The 27,703-nt window shown below is 67.5% G+C and overlaps 1 protein-coding gene across 1 annotated transcript; it reads left to right on the plus strand.

Annotated features, from left to right (window-relative positions):
- The first annotated feature begins 957 nt into the window (after nucleotides 1-957).
- Nucleotides 958-27,703, plus strand: LOC134136669 (epiplakin-like). Its single transcript, XM_062568587.1, has 6 exons — nucleotides 958-1,546; nucleotides 1,868-3,103; nucleotides 3,416-4,162; nucleotides 4,724-16,021; nucleotides 16,337-17,266; nucleotides 17,582-27,703. The coding sequence occupies exons 1-6, from the start codon at nucleotides 1,007-1,009 to the stop codon at nucleotides 27,701-27,703; spliced, it is 24,873 nt and encodes an 8,290-aa protein (XP_062424571.1). The 5' UTR covers nucleotides 958-1,006.

Raw genomic sequence — 27,703 nt, forward strand, 5'->3', positions numbered from 1 at the left:
CGCCACCGGCGGCATCATCGACCCCGTGCACAGCCACCGCGTCCCCGTGGAGGTGGCCTACCGGCGCGGCTACTTCGACCAGGAGATGAGCCAGATCCTCTCCGACCCCACGGACGACACCAAGGGCTTCTTCGACCCCAACACGCACGAGAACCTCACCTACATGCAGCTCCTCCGCCGCTGCGTCCCCGACCCGGACACGGGGCTCCTCATGCTCCAGCTCATGGACAAGGGCTCGGTGCTCTACCAGCTGAGCGAGGACGCCCGGAAAGCCCTGCAGGCGGCCCGCACCACCGTCAGCGGGGGTCTCTTTGAGGGCCAGAGCGTCACCGTGTGGGAGCTCCTCTTCTCTCGCTACATCCCCGACCACCGGCGGCAGGAGCTCCTCGGGAAGTACAAGGCGGGGACGGTGACCATCCCGGAGATGATCACCATCCTCACCGCCATCGTCGCCGGGACCGAGGGCCGGGGCCACGGCGCCGCCACGGCCGGCAGGGCGCCGCGCCGGGAGGCGACGTCCTCGCCCGAGAACGGCGAGGCCGCGGGCTCCCCGCGGGAGCAGGAGCGGGAGCGGGAGCTGGAGCGGGCCCTGACGTCCCGCACCGTCGAGGTCTCAGTGGGCGGCTTCCAAGGCCGGAAGGTCTCCGTGTGGGAGCTCCTCTTCTCCAAGTACGTCTCCGAGGCAAAGAGGCAGGAGCTGCTGGGGAAGCTCCGGGACGGGAGCCTGACGCTGGACGAGCTGGCAAGGCTCATCACCGTCCTCGTCGAGGAGACGGCGGCGAAGAGCAGCAACGTGAAGTTCGCGGGCTTCAGGAGGCAGGTGACCGCCTCGGACCTCATGGACTCGGGAATCATCGACAAGGACACGCTGGCCGACCTCCTCCAGGGCTCCAAGACGGTGAAGGAGGTGACGGAAATGGACTCTGTCAAGCGCTACCTGGACGGCACGGGCTGCATCGCCGGAGTGCTGGTGCCGTCCAAGGCTGACCCTGCCACGGTGGAGAAGATGAGCATCTACCAGGCCATGTGGAAGGGCATCCTGCGGCAGGGCACGGCCCTGGTGCTGCTGGAGGCGCAGGCTGCCACGGGCTTCGTCATTGACCCGCTCAAGAACGAGAAGCTCTCCGTGGACGAAGCCGTCTCCTCGGGGCTGGTGGGCAGCGAGCTGCACGAGAAGCTCCTGTCGGCAGAGCGAGCCGTGACAGGCTACACCGACCCCTACACCGGTGAGCAGATCTCCCTCTTCCAGGCCATGAAGAAGGAGCTCATCGTCAAGGAGCACGGCATCCGCCTGCTCGAGGCCCAGATCGCCACCGGCGGCATCATCGACCCCGTGCACAGCCACCGCGTCCCCGTGGAGGTGGCCTACCGGCGCGGCTACTTCGACCAGGAGATGAGCCAGATCCTCTCCGACCCCACGGACGACACCAAGGGCTTCTTCGACCCCAACACGCACGAGAACCTCACCTACATGCAGCTCCTCCGCCGCTGCGTCCCCGACCCGGACACGGGGCTCCTCATGCTCCAGCTCATGGACAAGGGCTCGGTGCTCTACCAGCTGAGCGAGGACGCCCGGAAAGCCCTGCAGGCGGCCCGCACCACCGTCAGCGGGGGTCTCTTTGAGGGCCAGAGCGTCACCGTGTGGGAGCTCCTCTTCTCTCGCTACATCCCCGACCACCGGCGGCAGGAGCTCCTCGGGAAGTACAAGGCGGGGACGGTGACCATCCCGGAGATGATCACCATCCTCACCGCCATCGTCGCCGGGACCGAGGGCCGGGGCCACGGCGCCGCCACGGCCGGCAGGGCGCCGCGCCGGGAGGCGACGTCCTCGCCCGAGAACGGCGAGGCCGCGGGCTCCCCGCGGGAGCAGGAGCGGGAGCGGGAGCTGGAGCGGGCCCTGACGTCCCGCACCGTCGAGGTCTCAGTGGGCGGCTTCCAAGGCCGGAAGGTCTCCGTGTGGGAGCTCCTCTTCTCCAAGTACGTCTCCGAGGCAAAGAGGCAGGAGCTGCTGGGGAAGCTCCGGGACGGGAGCCTGACGCTGGACGAGCTGGCAAGGCTCATCACCGTCCTCGTCGAGGAGACGGCGGCGAAGAGCAGCAACGTGAAGTTCGCGGGCTTCAGGAGGCAGGTGACCGCCTCGGACCTCATGGACTCGGGAATCATCGACAAGGACACGCTGGCCGACCTCCTCCAGGGCTCCAAGACGGTGAAGGAGGTGACGGAAATGGACTCTGTCAAGCGCTACCTGGACGGCACGGGCTGCATCGCCGGAGTGCTGGTGCCGTCCAAGGCTGACCCTGCCACGGTGGAGAAGATGAGCATCTACCAGGCCATGTGGAAGGGCATCCTGCGGCAGGGCACGGCCCTGGTGCTGCTGGAGGCGCAGGCTGCCACGGGCTTCGTCATTGACCCGCTCAAGAACGAGAAGCTCTCCGTGGACGAAGCCGTCTCCTCGGGGCTGGTGGGCAGCGAGCTGCACGAGAAGCTCCTGTCGGCAGAGCGAGCCGTGACAGGCTACACCGACCCCTACACCGGTGAGCAGATCTCCCTCTTCCAGGCCATGAAGAAGGAGCTCATCGTCAAGGAGCACGGCATCCGCCTGCTCGAGGCCCAGATCGCCACCGGCGGCATCATCGACCCCGTGCACAGCCACCGCGTCCCCGTGGAGGTGGCCTACCGGCGCGGCTACTTCGACCAGGAGATGAGCCAGATCCTCTCCGACCCCACGGACGACACCAAGGGCTTCTTCGACCCCAACACGCACGAGAACCTCACCTACATGCAGCTCCTCCGCCGCTGCGTCCCCGACCCGGACACGGGGCTCCTCATGCTCCAGCTCATGGACAAGGGCTCGGTGCTCTACCAGCTGAGCGAGGACGCCCGGAAAGCCCTGCAGGCGGCCCGCACCACCGTCAGCGGGGGTCTCTTTGAGGGCCAGAGCGTCACCGTGTGGGAGCTCCTCTTCTCTCGCTACATCCCCGACCACCGGCGGCAGGAGCTCCTCGGGAAGTACAAGGCGGGGACGGTGACCATCCCGGAGATGATCACCATCCTCACCGCCATTGTCGCCGGGACCGAGGGCCGGGGCCACGGCGCCGCCACGGCCGGCAGGGCGCCGCGCCGGGAGGCGACGTCCTCGCCCGAGAACGGCGAGGCCGCGGGCTCCCCGCGGGAGCAGGAGCGGGAGCGGGAGCTGGAGCGGGCCCTGACGTCCCGCACCGTCGAGGTCTCAGTGGGCGGCTTCCAAGGCCGGAAAGTCTCCGTGTGGGAGCTCCTCTTCTCCAAGTACGTCTCCGAGGCAAAGAGGCAGGAGCTGCTGGGGAAGCTCCGGGACGGGAGCCTGACGCTGGACGAGCTGGCAAGGCTCATCACCGTCCTCGTCGAGGAGACGGCGGCGAAGAGCAGCAACGTGAAGTTCGCGGGCTTCAGGAGGCAGGTGACCGCCTCGGACCTCATGGACTCGGGAATCATCGACAAGGACACGCTGGCCGACCTCCTCCAGGGCTCCAAGACGGTGAAGGAGGTGACGGAAATGGACTCTGTCAAGCGCTACCTGGACGGCACGGGCTGCATCGCCGGAGTGCTGGTGCCGTCCAAGGCTGACCCTGCCACGGTGGAGAAGATGAGCATCTACCAGGCCATGTGGAAGGGCATCCTGCGGCAGGGCACGGCCCTGGTGCTGCTGGAGGCGCAGGCTGCCACGGGCTTCGTCATTGACCCGCTCAAGAACGAGAAGCTCTCCGTGGACGAAGCCGTCTCCTCGGGGCTGGTGGGCAGCGAGCTGCACGAGAAGCTCCTGTCGGCAGAGCGAGCCGTGACAGGCTACACCGACCCCTACACCGGTGAGCAGATCTCCCTCTTCCAGGCCATGAAGAAGGAGCTCATCGTCAAGGAGCACGGCATCCGCCTGCTCGAGGCCCAGATCGCCACCGGCGGCATCATCGACCCCGTGCACAGCCACCGCGTCCCCGTGGAGGTGGCCTACCGGCGCGGCTACTTCGACCAGGAGATGAGCCAGATCCTCTCCGACCCCACGGACGACACCAAGGGCTTCTTCGACCCCAACACGCACGAGAACCTCACCTACATGCAGCTCCTCCGCCGCTGCGTCCCCGACCCGGACACGGGGCTCCTCATGCTCCAGCTCATGGACAAGGGCTCGGTGCTCTACCAGCTGAGCGAGGACGCCCGGAAAGCCCTGCAGGCGGCCCGCACCACCGTCAGCGGGGGTCTCTTTGAGGGCCAGAGCGTCACCGTGTGGGAGCTCCTCTTCTCTCGCTACATCCCCGACCACCGGCGGCAGGAGCTCCTCGGGAAGTACAAGGCGGGGACGGTGACCATCCCGGAGATGATCACCATCCTCACCGCCATCGTCGCCGGGACCAAGGGCCGGGGCCACGGCGCCGCCACGGCCGGCAGGGCGCCGCGCCGGGAGGCGACGTCCTCGCCCGAGAACGGCGAGGCCGCGGGCTCCCCGCGGGAGCAGGAGCGGGAGCGGGAGCTGGAGCGGGCCCTGACGTCCCGCACCGTCGAGGTCTCAGTGGGCGGCTTCCAAGGCCGGAAAGTCTCCGTGTGGGAGCTCCTCTTCTCCAAGTACGTCTCCGAGGCAAAGAGGCAGGAGCTGCTGGGGAAGCTCCGGGACGGGAGCCTGACGCTGGACGAGCTGGCAAGGCTCATCACCGTCCTCGTCGAGGAGACGGCGGCGAAGAGCAGCAACGTGAAGTTCGCGGGCTTCAGGAGGCAGGTGACCGCCTCGGACCTCATGGACTCGGGAATCATCGACAAGGACACGCTGGCCGACCTCCTCCAGGGCTCCAAGACGGTGAAGGAGGTGACGGAAATGGACTCTGTCAAGCGCTACCTGGACGGCACGGGCTGCATCGCCGGAGTGCTGGTGCCGTCCAAGGCTGACCCTGCCACGGTGGAGAAGATGAGCATCTACCAGGCCATGTGGAAGGGCATCCTGCGGCAGGGCACGGCCCTGGTGCTGCTGGAGGCGCAGGCTGCCACGGGCTTCGTCATTGACCCGCTCAAGAACGAGAAGCTCTCCGTGGACGAAGCCGTCTCCTCGGGGCTGGTGGGCAGCGAGCTGCACGAGAAGCTCCTGTCGGCAGAGCGAGCCGTGACAGGCTACACCGACCCCTACACCGGTGAGCAGATCTCCCTCTTCCAGGCCATGAAGAAGGAGCTCATCGTCAAGGAGCACGGCATCCGCCTGCTCGAGGCCCAGATCGCCACCGGCGGCATCATCGACCCCGTGCACAGCCACCGCGTCCCCGTGGAGGTGGCCTACCGGCGCGGCTACTTCGACCAGGAGATGAGCCAGATCCTCTCCGACCCCACGGACGACACCAAGGGCTTCTTCGACCCCAACACGCACGAGAACCTCACCTACATGCAGCTCCTCCGCCGCTGCGTCCCCGACCCGGACACGGGGCTCCTCATGCTCCAGCTCATGGACAAGGGCTCGGTGCTCTACCAGCTGAGCGAGGACGCCCGGAAAGCCCTGCAGGCGGCCCGCACCACCGTCAGCGGGGGTCTCTTTGAGGGCCAGAGCGTCACCGTGTGGGAGCTCCTCTTCTCTCGCTACATCCCCGACCACCGGCGGCAGGAGCTCCTCGGGAAGTACAAGGCGGGGACGGTGACCATCCCGGAGATGATCACCATCCTCACCGCCATCGTCGCCGGGACCGAGGGCCGGGGCCACGGCGCCGCCACGGCCGGCAGGGCGCCGCGCCGGGAGGCGACGTCCTCGCCCGAGAACGGCGAGGCCGCGGGCTCCCCGCGGGAGCAGGAGCGGGAGCGGGAGCTGGAGCGGGCCCTGACGTCCCGCACCGTCGAGGTCTCAGTGGGCGGCTTCCAAGGCCGGAAGGTCTCCGTGTGGGAGCTCCTCTTCTCCAAGTACGTCTCCGAGGCAAAGAGGCAGGAGCTGCTGGGGAAGCTCCGGGACGGGAGCCTGACGCTGGACGAGCTGGCAAGGCTCATCACCGTCCTCGTCGAGGAGACGGCGGCGAAGAGCAGCAACGTGAAGTTCGCGGGCTTCAGGAGGCAGGTGACCGCCTCGGACCTCATGGACTCGGGAATCATCGACAAGGACACGCTGGCCGACCTCCTCCAGGGCTCCAAGACGGTGAAGGAGGTGACGGAAATGGACTCTGTCAAGCGCTACCTGGACGGCACGGGCTGCATCGCCGGAGTGCTGGTGCCGTCCAAGGCTGACCCTGCCACGGTGGAGAAGATGAGCATCTACCAGGCCATGTGGAAGGGCATCCTGCGGCAGGGCACGGCCCTGGTGCTGCTGGAGGCGCAGGCTGCCACGGGCTTCGTCATTGACCCGCTCAAGAACGAGAAGCTCTCCGTGGACGAAGCCGTCTCCTCGGGGCTGGTGGGCAGCGAGCTGCACGAGAAGCTCCTGTCGGCAGAGCGAGCCGTGACAGGCTACACCGACCCCTACACCGGTGAGCAGATCTCCCTCTTCCAGGCCATGAAGAAGGAGCTCATCGTCAAGGAGCACGGCATCCGCCTGCTCGAGGCCCAGATCGCCACCGGCGGCATCATCGACCCCGTGCACAGCCACCGCGTCCCCGTGGAGGTGGCCTACCGGCGCGGCTACTTCGACCAGGAGATGAGCCAGATCCTCTCCGACCCCACGGACGACACCAAGGGCTTCTTCGACCCCAACACGCACGAGAACCTCACCTACATGCAGCTCCTCCGCCGCTGCGTCCCCGACCCGGACACGGGGCTCCTCATGCTCCAGCTCATGGACAAGGGCTCGGTGCTCTACCAGCTGAGCGAGGACGCCCGGAAAGCCCTGCAGGCGGCCCGCACCACCGTCAGCGGGGGTCTCTTTGAGGGCCAGAGCGTCACCGTGTGGGAGCTCCTCTTCTCTCGCTACATCCCCGACCACCGGCGGCAGGAGCTCCTCGGGAAGTACAAGGCGGGGACGGTGACCATCCCGGAGATGATCACCATCCTCACCGCCATCGTCGCCGGGACCGAGGGCCGGGGCCACGGCGCCGCCACGGCCGGCAGGGCGCCGCGCCGGGAGGCGACGTCCTCGCCCGAGAACGGCGAGGCCGCGGGCTCCCCGCGGGAGCAGGAGCGGGAGCGGGAGCTGGAGCGGGCCCTGACGTCCCGCACCGTCGAGGTCTCAGTGGGCGGCTTCCAAGGCCGGAAGGTCTCCGTGTGGGAGCTCCTCTTCTCCAAGTACGTCTCCGAGGCAAAGAGGCAGGAGCTGCTGGGGAAGCTCCGGGACGGGAGCCTGACGCTGGACGAGCTGGCAAGGCTCATCACCGTCCTCGTCGAGGAGACGGCGGCGAAGAGCAGCAACGTGAAGTTCGCGGGCTTCAGGAGGCAGGTGACCGCCTCGGACCTCATGGACTCGGGAATCATCGACAAGGACACGCTGGCCGACCTCCTCCAGGGCTCCAAGACGGTGAAGGAGGTGACGGAAATGGACTCTGTCAAGCGCTACCTGGACGGCACGGGCTGCATCGCCGGAGTGCTGGTGCCGTCCAAGGCTGACCCTGCCACGGTGGAGAAGATGAGCATCTACCAGGCCATGTGGAAGGGCATCCTGCGGCAGGGCACGGCCCTGGTGCTGCTGGAGGCGCAGGCTGCCACGGGCTTCGTCATTGACCCGCTCAAGAACGAGAAGCTCTCCGTGGACGAAGCCGTCTCCTCGGGGCTGGTGGGCAGCGAGCTGCACGAGAAGCTCCTGTCGGCAGAGCGAGCCGTGACAGGCTACACCGACCCCTACACCGGTGAGCAGATCTCCCTCTTCCAGGCCATGAAGAAGGAGCTCATCGTCAAGGAGCACGGCATCCGCCTGCTCGAGGCCCAGATCGCCACCGGCGGCATCATCGACCCCGTGCACAGCCACCGCGTCCCCGTGGAGGTGGCCTACCGGCGCGGCTACTTCGACCAGGAGATGAGCCAGATCCTCTCCGACCCCACGGACGACACCAAGGGCTTCTTCGACCCCAACACGCACGAGAACCTCACCTACATGCAGCTCCTCCGCCGCTGCGTCCCCGACCCGGACACGGGGCTCCTCATGCTCCAGCTCATGGACAAGGGCTCGGTGCTCTACCAGCTGAGCGAGGACGCCCGGAAAGCCCTGCAGGCGGCCCGCACCACCGTCAGCGGGGGTCTCTTTGAGGGCCAGAGCGTCACCGTGTGGGAGCTCCTCTTCTCTCGCTACATCCCCGACCACCGGCGGCAGGAGCTCCTCGGGAAGTACAAGGCGGGGACGGTGACCATCCCGGAGATGATCACCATCCTCACCGCCATCGTCGCCGGGACCGAGGGCCGGGGCCACGGCGCCGCCACGGCCGGCAGGGCGCCGCGCCGGGAGGCGACGTCCTCGCCCGAGAACGGCGAGGCCGCGGGCTCCCCGCGGGAGCAGGAGCGGGAGCGGGAGCTGGAGCGGGCCCTGACGTCCCGCACCGTCGAGGTCTCAGTGGGCGGCTTCCAAGGCCGGAAGGTCTCCGTGTGGGAGCTCCTCTTCTCCAAGTACGTCTCCGAGGCAAAGAGGCAGGAGCTGCTGGGGAAGCTCCGGGACGGGAGCCTGACGCTGGACGAGCTGGCAAGGCTCATCACCGTCCTCGTCGAGGAGACGGCGGCGAAGAGCAGCAACGTGAAGTTCGCGGGCTTCAGGAGGCAGGTGACCGCCTCGGACCTCATGGACTCGGGAATCATCGACAAGGACACGCTGGCCGACCTCCTCCAGGGCTCCAAGACGGTGAAGGAGGTGACGGAAATGGACTCTGTCAAGCGCTACCTGGACGGCACGGGCTGCATCGCCGGAGTGCTGGTGCCGTCCAAGGCTGACCCTGCCACGGTGGAGAAGATGAGCATCTACCAGGCCATGTGGAAGGGCATCCTGCGGCAGGGCACGGCCCTGGTGCTGCTGGAGGCGCAGGCTGCCACGGGCTTCGTCATTGACCCGCTCAAGAACGAGAAGCTCTCCGTGGACGAAGCCGTCTCCTCGGGGCTGGTGGGCAGCGAGCTGCACGAGAAGCTCCTGTCGGCAGAGCGAGCCGTGACAGGCTACACCGACCCCTACACCGGTGAGCAGATCTCCCTCTTCCAGGCCATGAAGAAGGAGCTCATCGTCAAGGAGCACGGCATCCGCCTGCTCGAGGCCCAGATCGCCACCGGCGGCATCATCGACCCCGTGCACAGCCACCGCGTCCCCGTGGAGGTGGCCTACCGGCGCGGCTACTTCGACCAGGAGATGAGCCAGATCCTCTCCGACCCCACGGACGACACCAAGGGCTTCTTCGACCCCAACACGCACGAGAACCTCACCTACATGCAGCTCCTCCGCCGCTGCGTCCCCGACCCGGACACGGGGCTCCTCATGCTCCAGCTCATGGACAAGGGCTCGGTGCTCTACCAGCTGAGCGAGGACGCCCGGAAAGCCCTGCAGGCGGCCCGCACCACCGTCAGCGGGGGTCTCTTTGAGGGCCAGAGCGTCACCGTGTGGGAGCTCCTCTTCTCTCGCTACATCCCCGACCACCGGCGGCAGGAGCTCCTCGGGAAGTACAAGGCGGGGACGGTGACCATCCCGGAGATGATCACCATCCTCACCGCCATCGTCGCCGGGACCGAGGGCCGGGGCCACGGCGCCGCCACGGCCGGCAGGGCGCCGCGCCGGGAGGCGACGTCCTCGCCCGAGAACGGCGAGGCCGCGGGCTCCCCGCGGGAGCAGGAGCGGGAGCGGGAGCTGGAGCGGGCCCTGACGTCCCGCACCGTCGAGGTCTCAGTGGGCGGCTTCCAAGGCCGGAAGGTCTCCGTGTGGGAGCTCCTCTTCTCCAAGTACGTCTCCGAGGCAAAGAGGCAGGAGCTGCTGGGGAAGCTCCGGGACGGGAGCCTGACGCTGGACGAGCTGGCAAGGCTCATCACCGTCCTCGTCGAGGAGACGGCGGCGAAGAGCAGCAACGTGAAGTTCGCGGGCTTCAGGAGGCAGGTGACCGCCTCGGACCTCATGGACTCGGGAATCATCGACAAGGACACGCTGGCCGACCTCCTCCAGGGCTCCAAGACGGTGAAGGAGGTGACGGAAATGGACTCTGTCAAGCGCTACCTGGACGGCACGGGCTGCATCGCCGGAGTGCTGGTGCCGTCCAAGGCTGACCCTGCCACGGTGGAGAAGATGAGCATCTACCAGGCCATGTGGAAGGGCATCCTGCGGCAGGGCACGGCCCTGGTGCTGCTGGAGGCGCAGGCTGCCACGGGCTTCGTCATTGACCCGCTCAAGAACGAGAAGCTCTCCGTGGACGAAGCCGTCTCCTCGGGGCTGGTGGGCAGCGAGCTGCACGAGAAGCTCCTGTCGGCAGAGCGAGCCGTGACAGGCTACACCGACCCCTACACCGGTGAGCAGATCTCCCTCTTCCAGGCCATGAAGAAGGAGCTCATCGTCAAGGAGCACGGCATCCGCCTGCTCGAGGCCCAGATCGCCACCGGCGGCATCATCGACCCCGTGCACAGCCACCGCGTCCCCGTGGAGGTGGCCTACCGGCGCGGCTACTTCGACCAGGAGATGAGCCAGATCCTCTCCGACCCCACGGACGACACCAAGGGCTTCTTCGACCCCAACACGCACGAGAACCTCACCTACATGCAGCTCCTCCGCCGCTGCGTCCCCGACCCGGACACGGGGCTCCTCATGCTCCAGCTCATGGACAAGGGCTCGGTGCTCTACCAGCTGAGCGAGGACGCCCGGAAAGCCCTGCAGGCGGCCCGCACCACCGTCAGCGGGGGTCTCTTTGAGGGCCAGAGCGTCACCGTGTGGGAGCTCCTCTTCTCTCGCTACATCCCCGACCACCGGCGGCAGGAGCTCCTCGGGAAGTACAAGGCGGGGACGGTGACCATCCCGGAGATGATCACCATCCTCACCGCCATCGTCGCCGGGACCGAGGGCCGGGGCCACGGCGCCGCCACGGCCGGCAGGGCGCCGCGCCGGGAGGCGACGTCCTCGCCCGAGAACGGCGAGGCCGCGGGCTCCCCGCGGGAGCAGGAGCGGGAGCGGGAGCTGGAGCGGGCCCTGACGTCCCGCACCGTCGAGGTCTCAGTGGGCGGCTTCCAAGGCCGGAAAGTCTCCGTGTGGGAGCTCCTCTTCTCCAAGTACGTCTCCGAGGCAAAGAGGCAGGAGCTGCTGGGGAAGCTCCGGGACGGGAGCCTGACGCTGGACGAGCTGGCAAGGCTCATCACCGTCCTCGTCGAGGAGACGGCGGCGAAGAGCAGCAACGTGAAGTTCGCGGGCTTCAGGAGGCAGGTGACCGCCTCGGACCTCATGGACTCGGGAATCATCGACAAGGACACGCTGGCCGACCTCCTCCAGGGCTCCAAGACGGTGAAGGAGGTGACGGAAATGGACTCTGTCAAGCGCTACCTGGACGGCACGGGCTGCATCGCCGGAGTGCTGGTGCCGTCCAAGGCTGACCCTGCCACGGTGGAGAAGATGAGCATCTACCAGGCCATGTGGAAGGGCATCCTGCGGCAGGGCACGGCCCTGGTGCTGCTGGAGGCGCAGGCTGCCACGGGCTTCGTCATTGACCCGCTCAAGAACGAGAAGCTCTCCGTGGACGAAGCCGTCTCCTCGGGGCTGGTGGGCAGCGAGCTGCACGAGAAGCTCCTGTCGGCAGAGCGAGCCGTGACAGGCTACACCGACCCCTACACCGGTGAGCAGATCTCCCTCTTCCAGGCCATGAAGAAGGAGCTCATCGTCAAGGAGCACGGCATCCGCCTGCTCGAGGCCCAGATCGCCACCGGCGGCATCATCGACCCCGTGCACAGCCACCGCGTCCCCGTGGAGGTGGCCTACCGGCGCGGCTACTTCGACCAGGAGATGAGCCAGATCCTCTCCGACCCCACGGACGACACCAAGGGCTTCTTCGACCCCAACACGCACGAGAACCTCACCTACATGCAGCTCCTCCGCCGCTGCGTCCCCGACCCGGACACGGGGCTCCTCATGCTCCAGCTCATGGACAAGGGCTCGGTGCTCTACCAGCTGAGCGAGGACGCCCGGAAAGCCCTGCAGGCGGCCCGCACCACCGTCAGCGGGGGTCTCTTTGAGGGCCAGAGCGTCACCGTGTGGGAGCTCCTCTTCTCTCGCTACATCCCCGACCACCGGCGGCAGGAGCTCCTCGGGAAGTACAAGGCGGGGACGGTGACCATCCCGGAGATGATCACCATCCTCACCGCCATCGTCGCCGGGACCGAGGGCCGGGGCCACGGCGCCGCCACGGCCGGCAGGGCGCCGCGCCGGGAGGCGACGTCCTCGCCCGAGAACGGCGAGGCCGCGGGCTCCCCGCGGGAGCAGGAGCGGGAGCGGGAGCTGGAGCGGGCCCTGACGTCCCGCACCGTCGAGGTCTCAGTGGGCGGCTTCCAAGGCCGGAAAGTCTCCGTGTGGGAGCTCCTCTTCTCCAAGTACGTCTCCGAGGCAAAGAGGCAGGAGCTGCTGGGGAAGCTCCGGGACGGGAGCCTGACGCTGGACGAGCTGGCAAGGCTCATCACCGTCCTCGTCGAGGAGACGGCGGCGAAGAGCAGCAACGTGAAGTTCGCGGGCTTCAGGAGGCAGGTGACCGCCTCGGACCTCATGGACTCGGGAATCATCGACAAGGACACGCTGGCCGACCTCCTCCAGGGCTCCAAGACGGTGAAGGAGGTGACGGAAATGGACTCTGTCAAGCGCTACCTGGACGGCACGGGCTGCATCGCCGGAGTGCTGGTGCCGTCCAAGGCTGACCCTGCCACGGTGGAGAAGATGAGCATCTACCAGGCCATGTGGAAGGGCATCCTGCGGCAGGGCACGGCCCTGGTGCTGCTGGAGGCGCAGGCTGCCACGGGCTTCGTCATTGACCCGCTCAAGAACGAGAAGCTCTCCGTGGACGAAGCCGTCTCCTCGGGGCTGGTGGGCAGCGAGCTGCACGAGAAGCTCCTGTCGGCAGAGCGAGCCGTGACAGGCTACACCGACCCCTACACCGGTGAGCAGATCTCCCTCTTCCAGGCCATGAAGAAGGAGCTCATCGTCAAGGAGCACGGCATCCGCCTGCTCGAGGCCCAGATCGCCACCGGCGGCATCATCGACCCCGTGCACAGCCACCGCGTCCCCGTGGAGGTGGCCTACCGGCGCGGTTACTTCGACCAGGAGATGAGCCAGATCCTCTCCGACCCCACGGACGACACCAAGGGCTTCTTCGACCCCAACACGCACGAGAACCTCACCTACATGCAGCTCCTCCGCCGCTGCGTCCCCGACCCGGACACGGGGCTCCTCATGCTCCAGCTCATGGACAAGGGCTCGGTGCTCTACCAGCTGAGCGAGGACGCCCGGAAAGCCCTGCAGGCGGCCCGCACCACCGTCAGCGGGGGTCTCTTTGAGGGCCAGAGCGTCACCGTGTGGGAGCTCCTCTTCTCTCGCTACATCCCCGACCACCGGCGGCAGGAGCTCCTCGGGAAGTACAAGGCGGGGACGGTGACCATCCCGGAGATGATCACCATCCTCACCGCCATCGTCGCCGGGACCGAGGGCCGGGGCCACGGCGCCGCCACGGCCGGCAGGGCGCCGCGCCGGGAGGCGACGTCCTCGCCCGAGAACGGCGAGGCCGCGGGCTCCCCGCGGGAGCAGGAGCGGGAGCGGGAGCTGGAGCGGGCCCTGACGTCCCGCACCGTCGAGGTCTCAGTGGGCGGCTTCCAAGGCCGGAAGGTCTCCGTGTGGGAGCTCCTCTTCTCCAAGTACGTCTCCGAGGCAAAGAGGCAGGAGCTGCTGGGGAAGCTCCGGGACGGGAGCCTGACGCTGGACGAGCTGGCAAGGCTCATCACCGTCCTCGTCGAGGAGACGGCGGCGAAGAGCAGCAACGTGAAGTTCGCGGGCTTCAGGAGGCAGGTGACCGCCTCGGACCTCATGGACTCGGGAATCATCGACAAGGACACGCTGGCCGACCTCCTCCAGGGCTCCAAGACGGTGAAGGAGGTGACGGAAATGGACTCTGTCAAGCGCTACCTGGACGGCACGGGCTGCATCGCCGGAGTGCTGGTGCCGTCCAAGGCTGACCCTGCCACGGTGGAGAAGATGAGCATCTACCAGGCCATGTGGAAGGGCATCCTGCGGCAGGGCACGGCCCTGGTGCTGCTGGAGGCGCAGGCTGCCACGGGCTTCGTCATTGACCCGCTCAAGAACGAGAAGCTCTCCGTGGACGAAGCCGTCTCCTCGGGGCTGGTGGGCAGCGAGCTGCACGAGAAGCTCCTGTCGGCAGAGCGAGCCGTGACAGGCTACACCGACCCCTACACCGGTGAGCAGATCTCCCTCTTCCAGGCCATGAAGAAGGAGCTCATCGTCAAGGAGCACGGCATCCACCTGCTCGAGGCCCAGATCGCCACCGGCGGCATCATCGACCCCGTGCACAGCCACCGCGTCCCCGTGGAGGTGGCCTACCGGCGCGGCTACTTCGACCAGGAGATGAGCCAGATCCTCTCCGACCCCACGGACGACACCAAGGGCTTCTTCGACCCCAACACGCACGAGAACCTCACCTACATGCAGCTCCTCCGCCGCTGCGTCCCCGACCCGGACACGGGGCTCCTCATGCTCCAGCTCATGGACAAGGGCTCGGTGCTCTACCAGCTGAGCGAGGACGCCCGGAAAGCCCTGCAGGCGGCCCGCACCACCGTCAGCGGGGGTCTCTTTGAGGGCCAGAGCGTCACCGTGTGGGAGCTCCTCTTCTCTCGCTACATCCCCGACCACCGGCGGCAGGAGCTCCTCGGGAAGTACAAGGCGGGGACGGTGACCATCCCGGAGATGATCACCATCCTCACCGCCATCGTCGCCGGGACCGAGGGCCGGGGCCACGGCGCCGCCACGGCCGGCAGGGCGCCGCGCCGGGAGGCAACGTCCTCGCCCGAGAACGGCGAGGCCGCGGGCTCCCCGCGGGAGCAGGAGCGGGAGCGGGAGCTGGAGCGGGCCCTGACGTCCCGCACCGTCGAGGTCTCAGTGGGCGGCTTCCAAGGCCGGAAAGTCTCCGTGTGGGAGCTCCTCTTCTCCAAGTACGTCTCCGAGGCAAAGAGGCAGGAGCTGCTGGGGAAGCTCCGGGACGGGAGCCTGACGCTGGACGAGCTGGCAAGGCTCATCACCGTCCTCGTCGAGGAGACGGCGGCGAAGAGCAGCAACGTGAAGTTCGCGGGCTTCAGGAGGCAGGTGACCGCCTCGGACCTCATGGACTCGGGAATCATCGACAAGGACACGCTGGCCGACCTCCTCCAGGGCTCCAAGACGGTGAAGGAGGTGACGGAAATGGACTCTGTCAAGCGCTACCTGGACGGCACGGGCTGCATCGCCGGAGTGCTGGTGCCGTCCAAGGCTGACCCTGCCACGGTGGAGAAGATGAGCATCTACCAGGCCATGTGGAAGGGCATCCTGCGGCAGGGCACGGCCCTGGTGCTGCTGGAGGCGCAGGCTGCCACGGGCTTCGTCATTGACCCGCTCAAGAACGAGAAGCTCTCCGTGGACGAAGCCGTCTCCTCGGGGCTGGTGGGCAGCGAGCTGCACGAGAAGCTCCTGTCGGCAGAGCGAGCCGTGACAGGCTACACCGACCCCTACACCGGTGAGCAGATCTCCCTCTTCCAGGCCATGAAGAAGGAGCTCATCGTCAAGGAGCACGGCATCCGCCTGCTCGAGGCCCAGATCGCCACCGGCGGCATCATCGACCCCGTGCACAGCCACCGCGTCCCCGTGGAGGTGGCCTACCGGCGCGGCTACTTCGACCAGGAGATGAGCCAGATCCTCTCCGACCCCACGGACGACACCAAGGGCTTCTTCGACCCCAACACGCACGAGAACCTCACCTACATGCAGCTCCTCCGCCGCTGCGTCCCCGACCCGGACACGGGGCTCCTCATGCTCCAGCTCATGGACAAGGGCTCGGTGCTCTACCAGCTGAGCGAGGACGCCCGGAAAGCCCTGCAGGCGGCCCGCACCACCGTCAGCGGGGGTCTCTTTGAGGGCCAGAGCGTCACCGTGTGGGAGCTCCTCTTCTCTCGCTACATCCCCGACCACCGGCGGCAGGAGCTCCTCGGGAAGTACAAGGCGGGGACGGTGACCATCCCGGAGATGATCACCATCCTCACCGCCATCGTCGCCGGGACCGAGGGCCGGGGCCACGGCGCCGCCACGGCCGGCAGGGCGCCGCGCCGGGAGGCGACGTCCTCGCCCGAGAACGGCGAGGCCGCGGGCTCCCCGCGGGAGCAGGAGCGGGAGCGGGAGCTGGAGCGGGCCCTGACGTCCCGCACCGTCGAGGTCTCAGTGGGCGGCTTCCAAGGCCGGAAGGTCTCCGTGTGGGAGCTCCTCTTCTCCAAGTACGTCTCCGAGGCAAAGAGGCAGGAGCTGCTGGGGAAGCTCCGGGACGGGAGCCTGACGCTGGACGAGCTGGCAAGGCTCATCACCGTCCTCGTCGAGGAGACGGCGGCGAAGAGCAGCAACGTGAAGTTCGCGGGCTTCAGGAGGCAGGTGACCGCCTCGGACCTCATGGACTCGGGAATCATCGACAAGGACACGCTGGCCGACCTCCTCCAGGGCTCCAAGACGGTGAAGGAGGTGACGGAAATGGACTCTGTCAAGCGCTACCTGGACGGCACGGGCTGCATCGCCGGAGTGCTGGTGCCGTCCAAGGCTGACCCTGCCACGGTGGAGAAGATGAGCATCTACCAGGCCATGTGGAAGGGCATCCTGCGGCAGGGCACGGCCCTGGTGCTGCTGGAGGCGCAGGCTGCCACGGGCTTCGTCATTGACCCGCTCAAGAACGAGAAGCTCTCCGTGGACGAAGCCGTCTCCTCGGGGCTGGTGGGCAGCGAGCTGCACGAGAAGCTCCTGTCGGCAGAGCGAGCCGTGACAGGCTACACCGACCCCTACACCGGTGAGCAGATCTCCCTCTTCCAGGCCATGAAGAAGGAGCTCATCGTCAAGGAGCACGGCATCCGCCTGCTCGAGGCCCAGATCGCCACCGGCGGCATCATCGACCCCGTGCACAGCCACCGCGTCCCCGTGGAGGTGGCCTACCGGCGCGGCTACTTCGACCAGGAGATGAGCCAGATCCTCTCCGACCCCACGGACGACACCAAGGGCTTCTTCGACCCCAACACGCACGAGAACCTCACCTACATGCAGCTCCTCCGCCGCTGCGTCCCCGACCCGGACACGGGGCTCCTCATGCTCCAGCTCATGGACAAGGGCTCGGTGCTCTACCAGCTGAGCGAGGACGCCCGGAAAGCCCTGCAGGCGGCCCGCACCACCGTCAGCGGGGGTCTCTTTGAGGGCCAGAGCGTCACCGTGTGGGAGCTCCTCTTCTCTCGCTACATCCCCGACCACCGGCGGCAGGAGCTCCTCGGGAAGTACAAGGCGGGGACGGTGACCATCCCGGAGATGATCACCATCCTCACCGCCATCGTCGCCGGGACCGAGGGCCGGGGCCACGGCGCCGCCACGGCCGGCAGGGCGCCGCGCCGGGAGGCGACGTCCTCGCCCGAGAACGGCGAGGCCGCGGGCTCCCCGCGGGAGCAGGAGCGGGAGCGGGAGCTGGAGCGGGCCCTGACGTCCCGCACCGTCGAGGTCTCAGTGGGCGGCTTCCAAGGCCGGAAGGTCTCCGTGTGGGAGCTCCTCTTCTCCAAGTACGTCTCCGAGGCAAAGAGGCAGGAGCTGCTGGGGAAGCTCCGGGACGGGAGCCTGACGCTGGACGAGCTGGCAAGGCTCATCACCGTCCTCGTCGAGGAGACGGCGGCGAAGAGCAGCAACGTGAAGTTCGCGGGCTTCAGGAGGCAGGTGACCGCCTCGGACCTCATGGACTCGGGAATCATCGACAAGGACACGCTGGCCGACCTCCTCCAGGGCTCCAAGACGGTGAAGGAGGTGACGGAAATGGACTCTGTCAAGCGCTACCTGGACGGCACGGGCTGCATCGCCGGAGTGCTGGTGCCGTCCAAGGCTGACCCTGCCACGGTGGAGAAGATGAGCATCTACCAGGCCATGTGGAAGGGCATCCTGCGGCAGGGCACGGCCCTGGTGCTGCTGGAGGCGCAGGCTGCCACGGGCTTCGTCATTGACCCGCTCAAGAACGAGAAGCTCTCCGTGGACGAAGCCGTCTCCTCGGGGCTGGTGGGCAGCGAGCTGCACGAGAAGCTCCTGTCGGCAGAGCGAGCCGTGACAGGCTACACCGACCCCTACACCGGTGAGCAGATCTCCCTCTTCCAGGCCATGAAGAAGGAGCTCATCGTCAAGGAGCACGGCATCCGCCTGCTCGAGGCCCAGATCGCCACCGGCGGCATCATCGACCCCGTGCACAGCCACCGCGTCCCCGTGGAGGTGGCCTACCGGCGCGGCTACTTCGACCAGGAGATGAGCCAGATCCTCTCCGACCCCACGGACGACACCAAGGGCTTCTTCGACCCCAACACGCACGAGAACCTCACCTACATGCAGCTCCTCCGCCGCTGCGTCCCCGACCCGGACACGGGGCTCCTCATGCTCCAGCTCATGGACAAGGGCTCGGTGCTCTACCAGCTGAGCGAGGACGCCCGGAAAGCCCTGCAGGCGGCCCGCACCACCGTCAGCGGGGGTCTCTTTGAGGGCCAGAGCGTCACCGTGTGGGAGCTCCTCTTCTCTCGCTACATCCCCGACCACCGGCGGCAGGAGCTCCTCGGGAAGTACAAGGCGGGGACGGTGACCATCCCGGAGATGATCACCATCCTCACCGCCATCGTCGCCGGGACCGAGGGCCGGGGCCACGGCGCCGCCACGGCCGGCAGGGCGCCGCGCCGGGAGGCGACGTCCTCGCCCGAGAACGGCGAGGCCGCGGGCTCCCCGCGGGAGCAGGAGCGGGAGCGGGAGCTGGAGCGGGCCCTGACGTCCCGCACCGTCGAGGTCTCAGTGGGCGGCTTCCAAGGCCGGAAAGTCTCCGTGTGGGAGCTCCTCTTCTCCAAGTACGTCTCCGAGGCAAAGAGGCAGGAGCTGCTGGGGAAGCTCCGGGACGGGAGCCTGACGCTGGACGAGCTGGCAAGGCTCATCACCGTCCTCGTCGAGGAGACGGCGGCGAAGAGCAGCAACGTGAAGTTCGCGGGCTTCAGGAGGCAGGTGACCGCCTCGGACCTCATGGACTCGGGAATCATCGACAAGGACACGCTGGCCGACCTCCTCCAGGGCTCCAAGACGGTGAAGGAGGTGACGGAAATGGACTCTGTCAAGCGCTACCTGGACGGCACGGGCTGCATCGCCGGAGTGCTGGTGCCGTCCAAGGCTGACCCTGCCACGGTGGAGAAGATGAGCATCTACCAGGCCATGTGGAAGGGCATCCTGCGGCAGGGCACGGCCCTGGTGCTGCTGGAGGCGCAGGCTGCCACGGGCTTCGTCATTGACCCGCTCAAGAACGAGAAGCTCTCCGTGGACGAAGCCGTCTCCTCGGGGCTGGTGGGCAGCGAGCTGCACGAGAAGCTCCTGTCGGCAGAGCGAGCCGTGACAGGCTACACCGACCCCTACACCGGTGAGCAGATCTCCCTCTTCCAGGCCATGAAGAAGGAGCTCATCGTCAAGGAGCACGGCATCCGCCTGCTCGAGGCCCAGATCGCCACCGGCGGCATCATCGACCCCGTGCACAGCCACCGCGTCCCCGTGGAGGTGGCCTACCGGCGCGGCTACTTCGACCAGGAGATGAGCCAGATCCTCTCCGACCCCACGGACGACACCAAGGGCTTCTTCGACCCCAACACGCACGAGAACCTCACCTACATGCAGCTCCTCCGCCGCTGCGTCCCCGACCCGGACACGGGGCTCCTCATGCTCCAGCTCATGGACAAGGGCTCGGTGCTCTACCAGCTGAGCGAGGACGCCCGGAAAGCCCTGCAGGCGGCCCGCACCACCGTCAGCGGGGGTCTCTTTGAGGGCCAGAGCGTCACCGTGTGGGAGCTCCTCTTCTCTCGCTACATCCCCGACCACCGGCGGCAGGAGCTCCTCGGGAAGTACAAGGCGGGGACGGTGACCATCCCGGAGATGATCACCATCCTCACCGCCATCGTCGCCGGGACCGAGGGCCGGGGCCACGGCGCCGCCACGGCCGGCAGGGCGCCGCGCCGGGAGGCGACGTCCTCGCCCGAGAACGGCGAGGCCGCGGGCTCCCCGCGGGAGCAGGAGCGGGAGCGGGAGCTGGAGCGGGCCCTGACGTCCCGCACCGTCGAGGTCTCAGTGGGCGGCTTCCAAGGCCGGAAAGTCTCCGTGTGGGAGCTCCTCTTCTCCAAGTACGTCTCCGAGGCAAAGAGGCAGGAGCTGCTGGGGAAGCTCCGGGACGGGAGCCTGACGCTGGACGAGCTGGCAAGGCTCATCACCGTCCTCGTCGAGGAGACGGCGGCGAAGAGCAGCAACGTGAAGTTCGCGGGCTTCAGGAGGCAGGTGACCGCCTCGGACCTCATGGACTCGGGAATCATCGACAAGGACACGCTGGCCGACCTCCTCCAGGGCTCCAAGACGGTGAAGGAGGTGACGGAAATGGACTCTGTCAAGCGCTACCTGGACGGCACGGGCTGCATCGCCGGAGTGCTGGTGCCGTCCAAGGCTGACCCTGCCACGGTGGAGAAGATGAGCATCTACCAGGCCATGTGGAAGGGCATCCTGCGGCAGGGCACGGCCCTGGTGCTGCTGGAGGCGCAGGCTGCCACGGGCTTCGTCATTGACCCGCTCAAGAACGAGAAGCTCTCCGTGGACGAAGCCGTCTCCTCGGGGCTGGTGGGCAGCGAGCTGCACGAGAAGCTCCTGTCGGCAGAGCGAGCCGTGACAGGCTACACCGACCCCTACACCGGTGAGCAGATCTCCCTCTTCCAGGCCATGAAGAAGGAGCTCATCGTCAAGGAGCACGGCATCCGCCTGCTCGAGGCCCAGATCGCCACCGGCGGCATCATCGACCCCGTGCACAGCCACCGCGTCCCCGTGGAGGTGGCCTACCGGCGCGGTTACTTCGACCAGGAGATGAGCCAGATCCTCTCCGACCCCACGGACGACACCAAGGGCTTCTTCGACCCCAACACGCACGAGAACCTCACCTACATGCAGCTCCTCCGCCGCTGCGTCCCCGACCCGGACACGGGGCTCCTCATGCTCCAGCTCATGGACAAGGGCTCGGTGCTCTACCAGCTGAGCGAGGACGCCCGGAAAGCCCTGCAGGCGGCCCGCACCACCGTCAGCGGGGGTCTCTTTGAGGGCCAGAGCGTCACCGTGTGGGAGCTCCTCTTCTCTCGCTACATCCCCGACCACCGGCGGCAGGAGCTCCTCGGGAAGTACAAGGCGGGGACGGTGACCATCCCGGAGATGATCACCATCCTCACCGCCATCGTCGCCGGGACCGAGGGCCGGGGCCACGGCGCCGCCACGGCCGGCAGGGCGCCGCGCCGGGAGGCGACGTCCTCGCCCGAGAACGGCGAGGCCGCGGGCTCCCCGCGGGAGCAGGAGCGGGAGCGGGAGCTGGAGCGGGCCCTGACGTCCCGCACCGTCGAGGTCTCAGTGGGCGGCTTCCAAGGCCGGAAGGTCTCCGTGTGGGAGCTCCTCTTCTCCAAGTACGTCTCCGAGGCAAAGAGGCAGGAGCTGCTGGGGAAGCTCCGGGACGGGAGCCTGACGCTGGACGAGCTGGCAAGGCTCATCACCGTCCTCGTCGAGGAGACGGCGGCGAAGAGCAGCAACGTGAAGTTCGCGGGCTTCAGGAGGCAGGTGACCGCCTCGGACCTCATGGACTCGGGAATCATCGACAAGGACACGCTGGCCGACCTCCTCCAGGGCTCCAAGACGGTGAAGGAGGTGACGGAAATGGACTCTGTCAAGCGCTACCTGGACGGCACGGGCTGCATCGCCGGAGTGCTGGTGCCGTCCAAGGCTGACCCTGCCACGGTGGAGAAGATGAGCATCTACCAGGCCATGTGGAAGGGCATCCTGCGGCAGGGCACGGCCCTGGTGCTGCTGGAGGCGCAGGCTGCCACGGGCTTCGTCATTGACCCGCTCAAGAACGAGAAGCTCTCCGTGGACGAAGCCGTCTCCTCGGGGCTGGTGGGCAGCGAGCTGCACGAGAAGCTCCTGTCGGCAGAGCGAGCCGTGACAGGCTACACCGACCCCTACACCGGTGAGCAGATCTCCCTCTTCCAGGCCATGAAGAAGGAGCTCATCGTCAAGGAGCACGGCATCCACCTGCTCGAGGCCCAGATCGCCACCGGCGGCATCATCGACCCCGTGCACAGCCACCGCGTCCCCGTGGAGGTGGCCTACCGGCGCGGCTACTTCGACCAGGAGATGAGCCAGATCCTCTCCGACCCCACGGACGACACCAAGGGCTTCTTCGACCCCAACACGCACGAGAACCTCACCTACATGCAGCTCCTCCGCCGCTGCGTCCCCGACCCGGACACGGGGCTCCTCATGCTCCAGCTCATGGACAAGGGCTCGGTGCTCTACCAGCTGAGCGAGGACGCCCGGAAAGCCCTGCAGGCGGCCCGCACCACCGTCAGCGGGGGTCTCTTTGAGGGCCAGAGCGTCACCGTGTGGGAGCTCCTCTTCTCTCGCTACATCCCCGACCACCGGCGGCAGGAGCTCCTCGGGAAGTACAAGGCGGGGACGGTGACCATCCCGGAGATGATCACCATCCTCACCGCCATCGTCGCCGGGACCGAGGGCCGGGGCCACGGCGCCGCCACGGCCGGCAGGGCGCCGCGCCGGGAGGCAACGTCCTCGCCCGAGAACGGCGAGGCCGCGGGCTCCCCGCGGGAGCAGGAGCGGGAGCGGGAGCTGGAGCGGGCCCTGACGTCCCGCACCGTCGAGGTCTCAGTGGGCGGCTTCCAAGGCCGGAAAGTCTCCGTGTGGGAGCTCCTCTTCTCCAAGTACGTCTCCGAGGCAAAGAGGCAGGAGCTGCTGGGGAAGCTCCGGGACGGGAGCCTGACGCTGGACGAGCTGGCAAGGCTCATCACCGTCCTCGTCGAGGAGACGGCGGCGAAGAGCAGCAACGTGAAGTTCGCGGGCTTCAGGAGGCAGGTGACCGCCTCGGACCTCATGGACTCGGGAATCATCGACAAGGACACGCTGGCCGACCTCCTCCAGGGCTCCAAGACGGTGAAGGAGGTGACGGAAATGGACTCTGTCAAGCGCTACCTGGACGGCACGGGCTGCATCGCCGGAGTGCTGGTGCCGTCCAAGGCTGACCCTGCCACGGTGGAGAAGATGAGCATCTACCAGGCCATGTGGAAGGGCATCCTGCGGCAGGGCACGGCCCTGGTGCTGCTGGAGGCGCAGGCTGCCACGGGCTTCGTCATTGACCCGCTCAAGAACGAGAAGCTCTCCGTGGACGAAGCCGTCTCCTCGGGGCTGGTGGGCAGCGAGCTGCACGAGAAGCTCCTGTCGGCAGAGCGAGCCGTGACAGGCTACACCGACCCCTACACCGGTGAGCAGATCTCCCTCTTCCAGGCCATGAAGAAGGAGCTCATCGTCAAGGAGCACGGCATCCGCCTGCTCGAGGCCCAGATCGCCACCGGCGGCATCATCGACCCCGTGCACAGCCACCGCGTCCCCGTGGAGGTGGCCTACCGGCGCGGCTACTTCGACCAGGAGATGAGCCAGATCCTCTCCGACCCCACGGACGACACCAAGGGCTTCTTCGACCCCAACACGCACGAGAACCTCACCTACATGCAGCTCCTCCGCCGCTGCGTCCCCGACCCGGACACGGGGCTCCTCATGCTCCAGCTCATGGACAAGGGCTCGGTGCTCTACCAGCTGAGCGAGGACGCCCGGAAAGCCCTGCAGGCGGCCCGCACCACCGTCAGCGGGGGTCTCTTTGAGGGCCAGAGCGTCACCGTGTGGGAGCTCCTCTTCTCTCGCTACATCCCCGACCACCGGCGGCAGGAGCTCCTCGGGAAGTACAAGGCGGGGACGGTGACCATCCCGGAGATGATCACCATCCTCACCGCCATCGTCGCCGGGACCGAGGGCCGGGGCCACGGCGCCGCCACGGCCGGCAGGGCGCCGCGCCGGGAGGCGACGTCCTCGCCCGAGAACGGCGAGGCCGCGGGCTCCCCGCGGGAGCAGGAGCGGGAGCGGGAGCTGGAGCGGGCCCTGACGTCCCGCACCGTCGAGGTCTCAGTGGGCGGCTTCCAAGGCCGGAAAGTCTCCGTGTGGGAGCTCCTCTTCTCCAAGTACGTCTCCGAGGCAAAGAGGCAGGAGCTGCTGGGGAAGCTCCGGGACGGGAGCCTGACGCTGGACGAGCTGGCAAGGCTCATCACCGTCCTCGTCGAGGAGACGGCGGCGAAGAGCAGCAACGTGAAGTTCGCGGGCTTCAGGAGGCAGGTGACCGCCTCGGACCTCATGGACTCGGGAATCATCGACAAGGACACGCTGGCCGACCTCCTCCAGGGCTCCAAGACGGTGAAGGAGGTGACGGAAATGGACTCTGTCAAGCGCTACCTGGACGGCACGGGCTGCATCGCCGGAGTGCTGGTGCCGTCCAAGGCTGACCCTGCCACGGTGGAGAAGATGAGCATCTACCAGGCCATGTGGAAGGGCATCCTGCGGCAGGGCACGGCCCTGGTGCTGCTGGAGGCGCAGGCTGCCACGGGCTTCGTCATTGACCCGCTCAAGAACGAGAAGCTCTCCGTGGACGAAGCCGTCTCCTCGGGGCTGGTGGGCAGCGAGCTGCACGAGAAGCTCCTGTCGGCAGAGCGAGCCGTGACAGGCTACACCGACCCCTACACCGGTGAGCAGATCTCCCTCTTCCAGGCCATGAAGAAGGAGCTCATCGTCAAGGAGCACGGCATCCGCCTGCTCGAGGCCCAGATCGCCACCGGCGGCATCATCGACCCCGTGCACAGCCACCGCGTCCCCGTGGAGGTGGCCTACCGGCGCGGTTACTTCGACCAGGAGATGAGCCAGATCCTCTCCGACCCCACGGACGACACCAAGGGCTTCTTCGACCCCAACACGCACGAGAACCTCACCTACATGCAGCTCCTCCGCCGCTGCGTCCCCGACCCGGACACGGGGCTCCTCATGCTCCAGCTCATGGACAAGGGCTCGGTGCTCTACCAGCTGAGCGAGGACGCCCGGAAAGCCCTGCAGGCGGCCCGCACCACCGTCAGCGGGGGTCTCTTTGAGGGCCAGAGCGTCACCGTGTGGGAGCTCCTCTTCTCTCGCTACATCCCCGACCACCGGCGGCAGGAGCTCCTCGGGAAGTACAAGGCGGGGACGGTGACCATCCCGGAGATGATCACCATCCTCACCGCCATCGTCGCCGGGACCGAGGGCCGGGGCCACGGCGCCGCCACGGCCGGCAGGGCGCCGCGCCGGGAGGCGACGTCCTCGCCCGAGAACGGCGAGGCCGCGGGCTCCCCGCGGGAGCAGGAGCGGGAGCGGGAGCTGGAGCGGGCCCTGACGTCCCGCACCGTCGAGGTCTCAGTGGGCGGCTTCCAAGGCCGGAAGGTCTCCGTGTGGGAGCTCCTCTTCTCCAAGTACGTCTCCGAGGCAAAGAGGCAGGAGCTGCTGGGGAAGCTCCGGGACGGGAGCCTGACGCTGGACGAGCTGGCAAGGCTCATCACCGTCCTCGTCGAGGAGACGGCGGCGAAGAGCAGCAACGTGAAGTTCGCGGGCTTCAGGAGGCAGGTGACCGCCTCGGACCTCATGGACTCGGGAATCATCGACAAGGACACGCTGGCCGACCTCCTCCAGGGCTCCAAGACGGTGAAGGAGGTGACGGAAATGGACTCTGTCAAGCGCTACCTGGACGGCACGGGCTGCATCGCCGGAGTGCTGGTGCCGTCCAAGGCTGACCCTGCCACGGTGGAGAAGATGAGCATCTACCAGGCCATGTGGAAGGGCATCCTGCGGCAGGGCACGGCCCTGGTGCTGCTGGAGGCGCAGGCTGCCACGGGCTTCGTCATTGACCCGCTCAAGAACGAGAAGCTCTCCGTGGACGAAGCCGTCTCCTCGGGGCTGGTGGGCAGCGAGCTGCACGAGAAGCTCCTGTCGGCAGAGCGAGCCGTGACAGGCTACACCGACCCCTACACCGGTGAGCAGATCTCCCTCTTCCAGGCCATGAAGAAGGAGCTCATCGTCAAGGAGCACGGCATCCGCCTGCTCGAGGCCCAGATCGCCACCGGCGGCATCATCGACCCCGTGCACAGCCACCGCGTCCCCGTGGAGGTGGCCTACCGGCGCGGCTACTTCGACCAGGAGATGAGCCAGATCCTCTCCGACCCCACGGACGACACCAAGGGCTTCTTCGACCCCAACACGCACGAGAACCTCACCTACATGCAGCTCCTCCGCCGCTGCGTCCCCGACCCGGACACGGGGCTCCTCATGCTCCAGCTCATGGACAAGGGCTCGGTGCTCTACCAGCTGAGCGAGGACGCCCGGAAAGCCCTGCAGGCGGCCCGCACCACCGTCAGCGGGGGTCTCTTTGAGGGCCAGAGCGTCACCGTGTGGGAGCTCCTCTTCTCTCGCTACATCCCCGACCACCGGCGGCAGGAGCTCCTCGGGAAGTACAAGGCGGGGACGGTGACCATCCCGGAGATGATCACCATCCTCACCGCCATCGTCGCCGGGACCGAGGGCCGGGGCCACGGCGCCGCCACGGCCGGCAGGGCGCCGCGCCGGGAGGCAACGTCCTCGCCCGAGAACGGCGAGGCCGCGGGCTCCCCGCGGGAGCAGGAGCGGGAGCGGGAGCTGGAGCGGGCCCTGACGTCCCGCACCGTCGAGGTCTCAGTGGGCGGCTTCCAAGGCCGGAAGGTCTCCGTGTGGGAGCTCCTCTTCTCCAAGTACGTCTCCGAGGCAAAGAGGCAGGAGCTGCTGGGGAAGCTCCGGGACGGGAGCCTGACGCTGGACGAGCTGGCAAGGCTCATCACCGTCCTCGTCGAGGAGACGGCGGCGAAGAGCAGCAACGTGAAGTTCGCGGGCTTCAGGAGGCAGGTGACCGCCTCGGACCTCATGGACTCGGGAATCATCGACAAGGACACGCTGGCCGACCTCCTCCAGGGCTCCAAGACGGTGAAGGAGGTGACGGAAATGGACTCTGTCAAGCGCTACCTGGACGGCACGGGCTGCATCGCCGGAGTGCTGGTGCCGTCCAAGGCTGACCCTGCCACGGTGGAGAAGATGAGCATCTACCAGGCCATGTGGAAGGGCATCTTGCGGCAGGGCACGGCCCTGGTGCTGCTGGAGGCGCAGGCTGCCACGGGCTTCGTCATTGACCCGCTCAAGAACGAGAAGCTCTCCGTGGACGAAGCCGTCTCCTCGGGGCTGGTGGGCAGCGAGCTGCACGAGAAGCTCCTGTCGGCAGAGCGAGCCGTGACAGGCTACACCGACCCCTACACCGGTGAGCAGATCTCCCTCTTCCAGGCCATGAAGAAGGAGCTCATCGTCAAGGAGCACGGCATCCGCCTGCTCGAGGCCCAGATCGCCACCGGCGGCATCATCGACCCCGTGCACAGCCACCGCGTCCCCGTGGAGGTGGCCTACCGGCGCGGCTACTTCGACCAGGAGATGAGCCAGATCCTCTCCGACCCCACGGACGACACCAAGGGCTTCTTCGACCCCAACACGCACGAGAACCTCACCTACATGCAGCTCCTCCACCGCTGCGTCCCCGACCCGGACACGGGTCTTTATTTCCTTAATATTTTAAGCATATAG

This window comes from Rhea pennata, chromosome 2 (genome assembly GCF_028389875.1).
Source record: "Rhea pennata isolate bPtePen1 chromosome 2, bPtePen1.pri, whole genome shotgun sequence".
In the NCBI taxonomy this organism is placed as follows: Eukaryota; Metazoa; Chordata; class Aves; order Rheiformes; family Rheidae; genus Rhea; species Rhea pennata.

Excerpts from the sequence above, each read along its gene's own strand:
- LOC134136669 (XM_062568587.1), top strand. The coding sequence starts at position 1,007 with ATGAGCATCTACCAGGCCATGTGGAAGGGCATCCTGCGGCAGGGCACG. Across the intron at positions 4,163-4,723 it reads AGCTCATGGACAAGGGCTCG|TTCGCGGGCTTCAGGAGGCA; the intron begins GTGCTCTACCAG and ends AGCAACGTGAAG. Across the intron at positions 16,022-16,336 it reads GTCTCTTTGAGGGCCAGAGC|GTCTCCGTGTGGGAGCTCCT; the intron begins GTCACCGTGTGG and ends CAAGGCCGGAAG.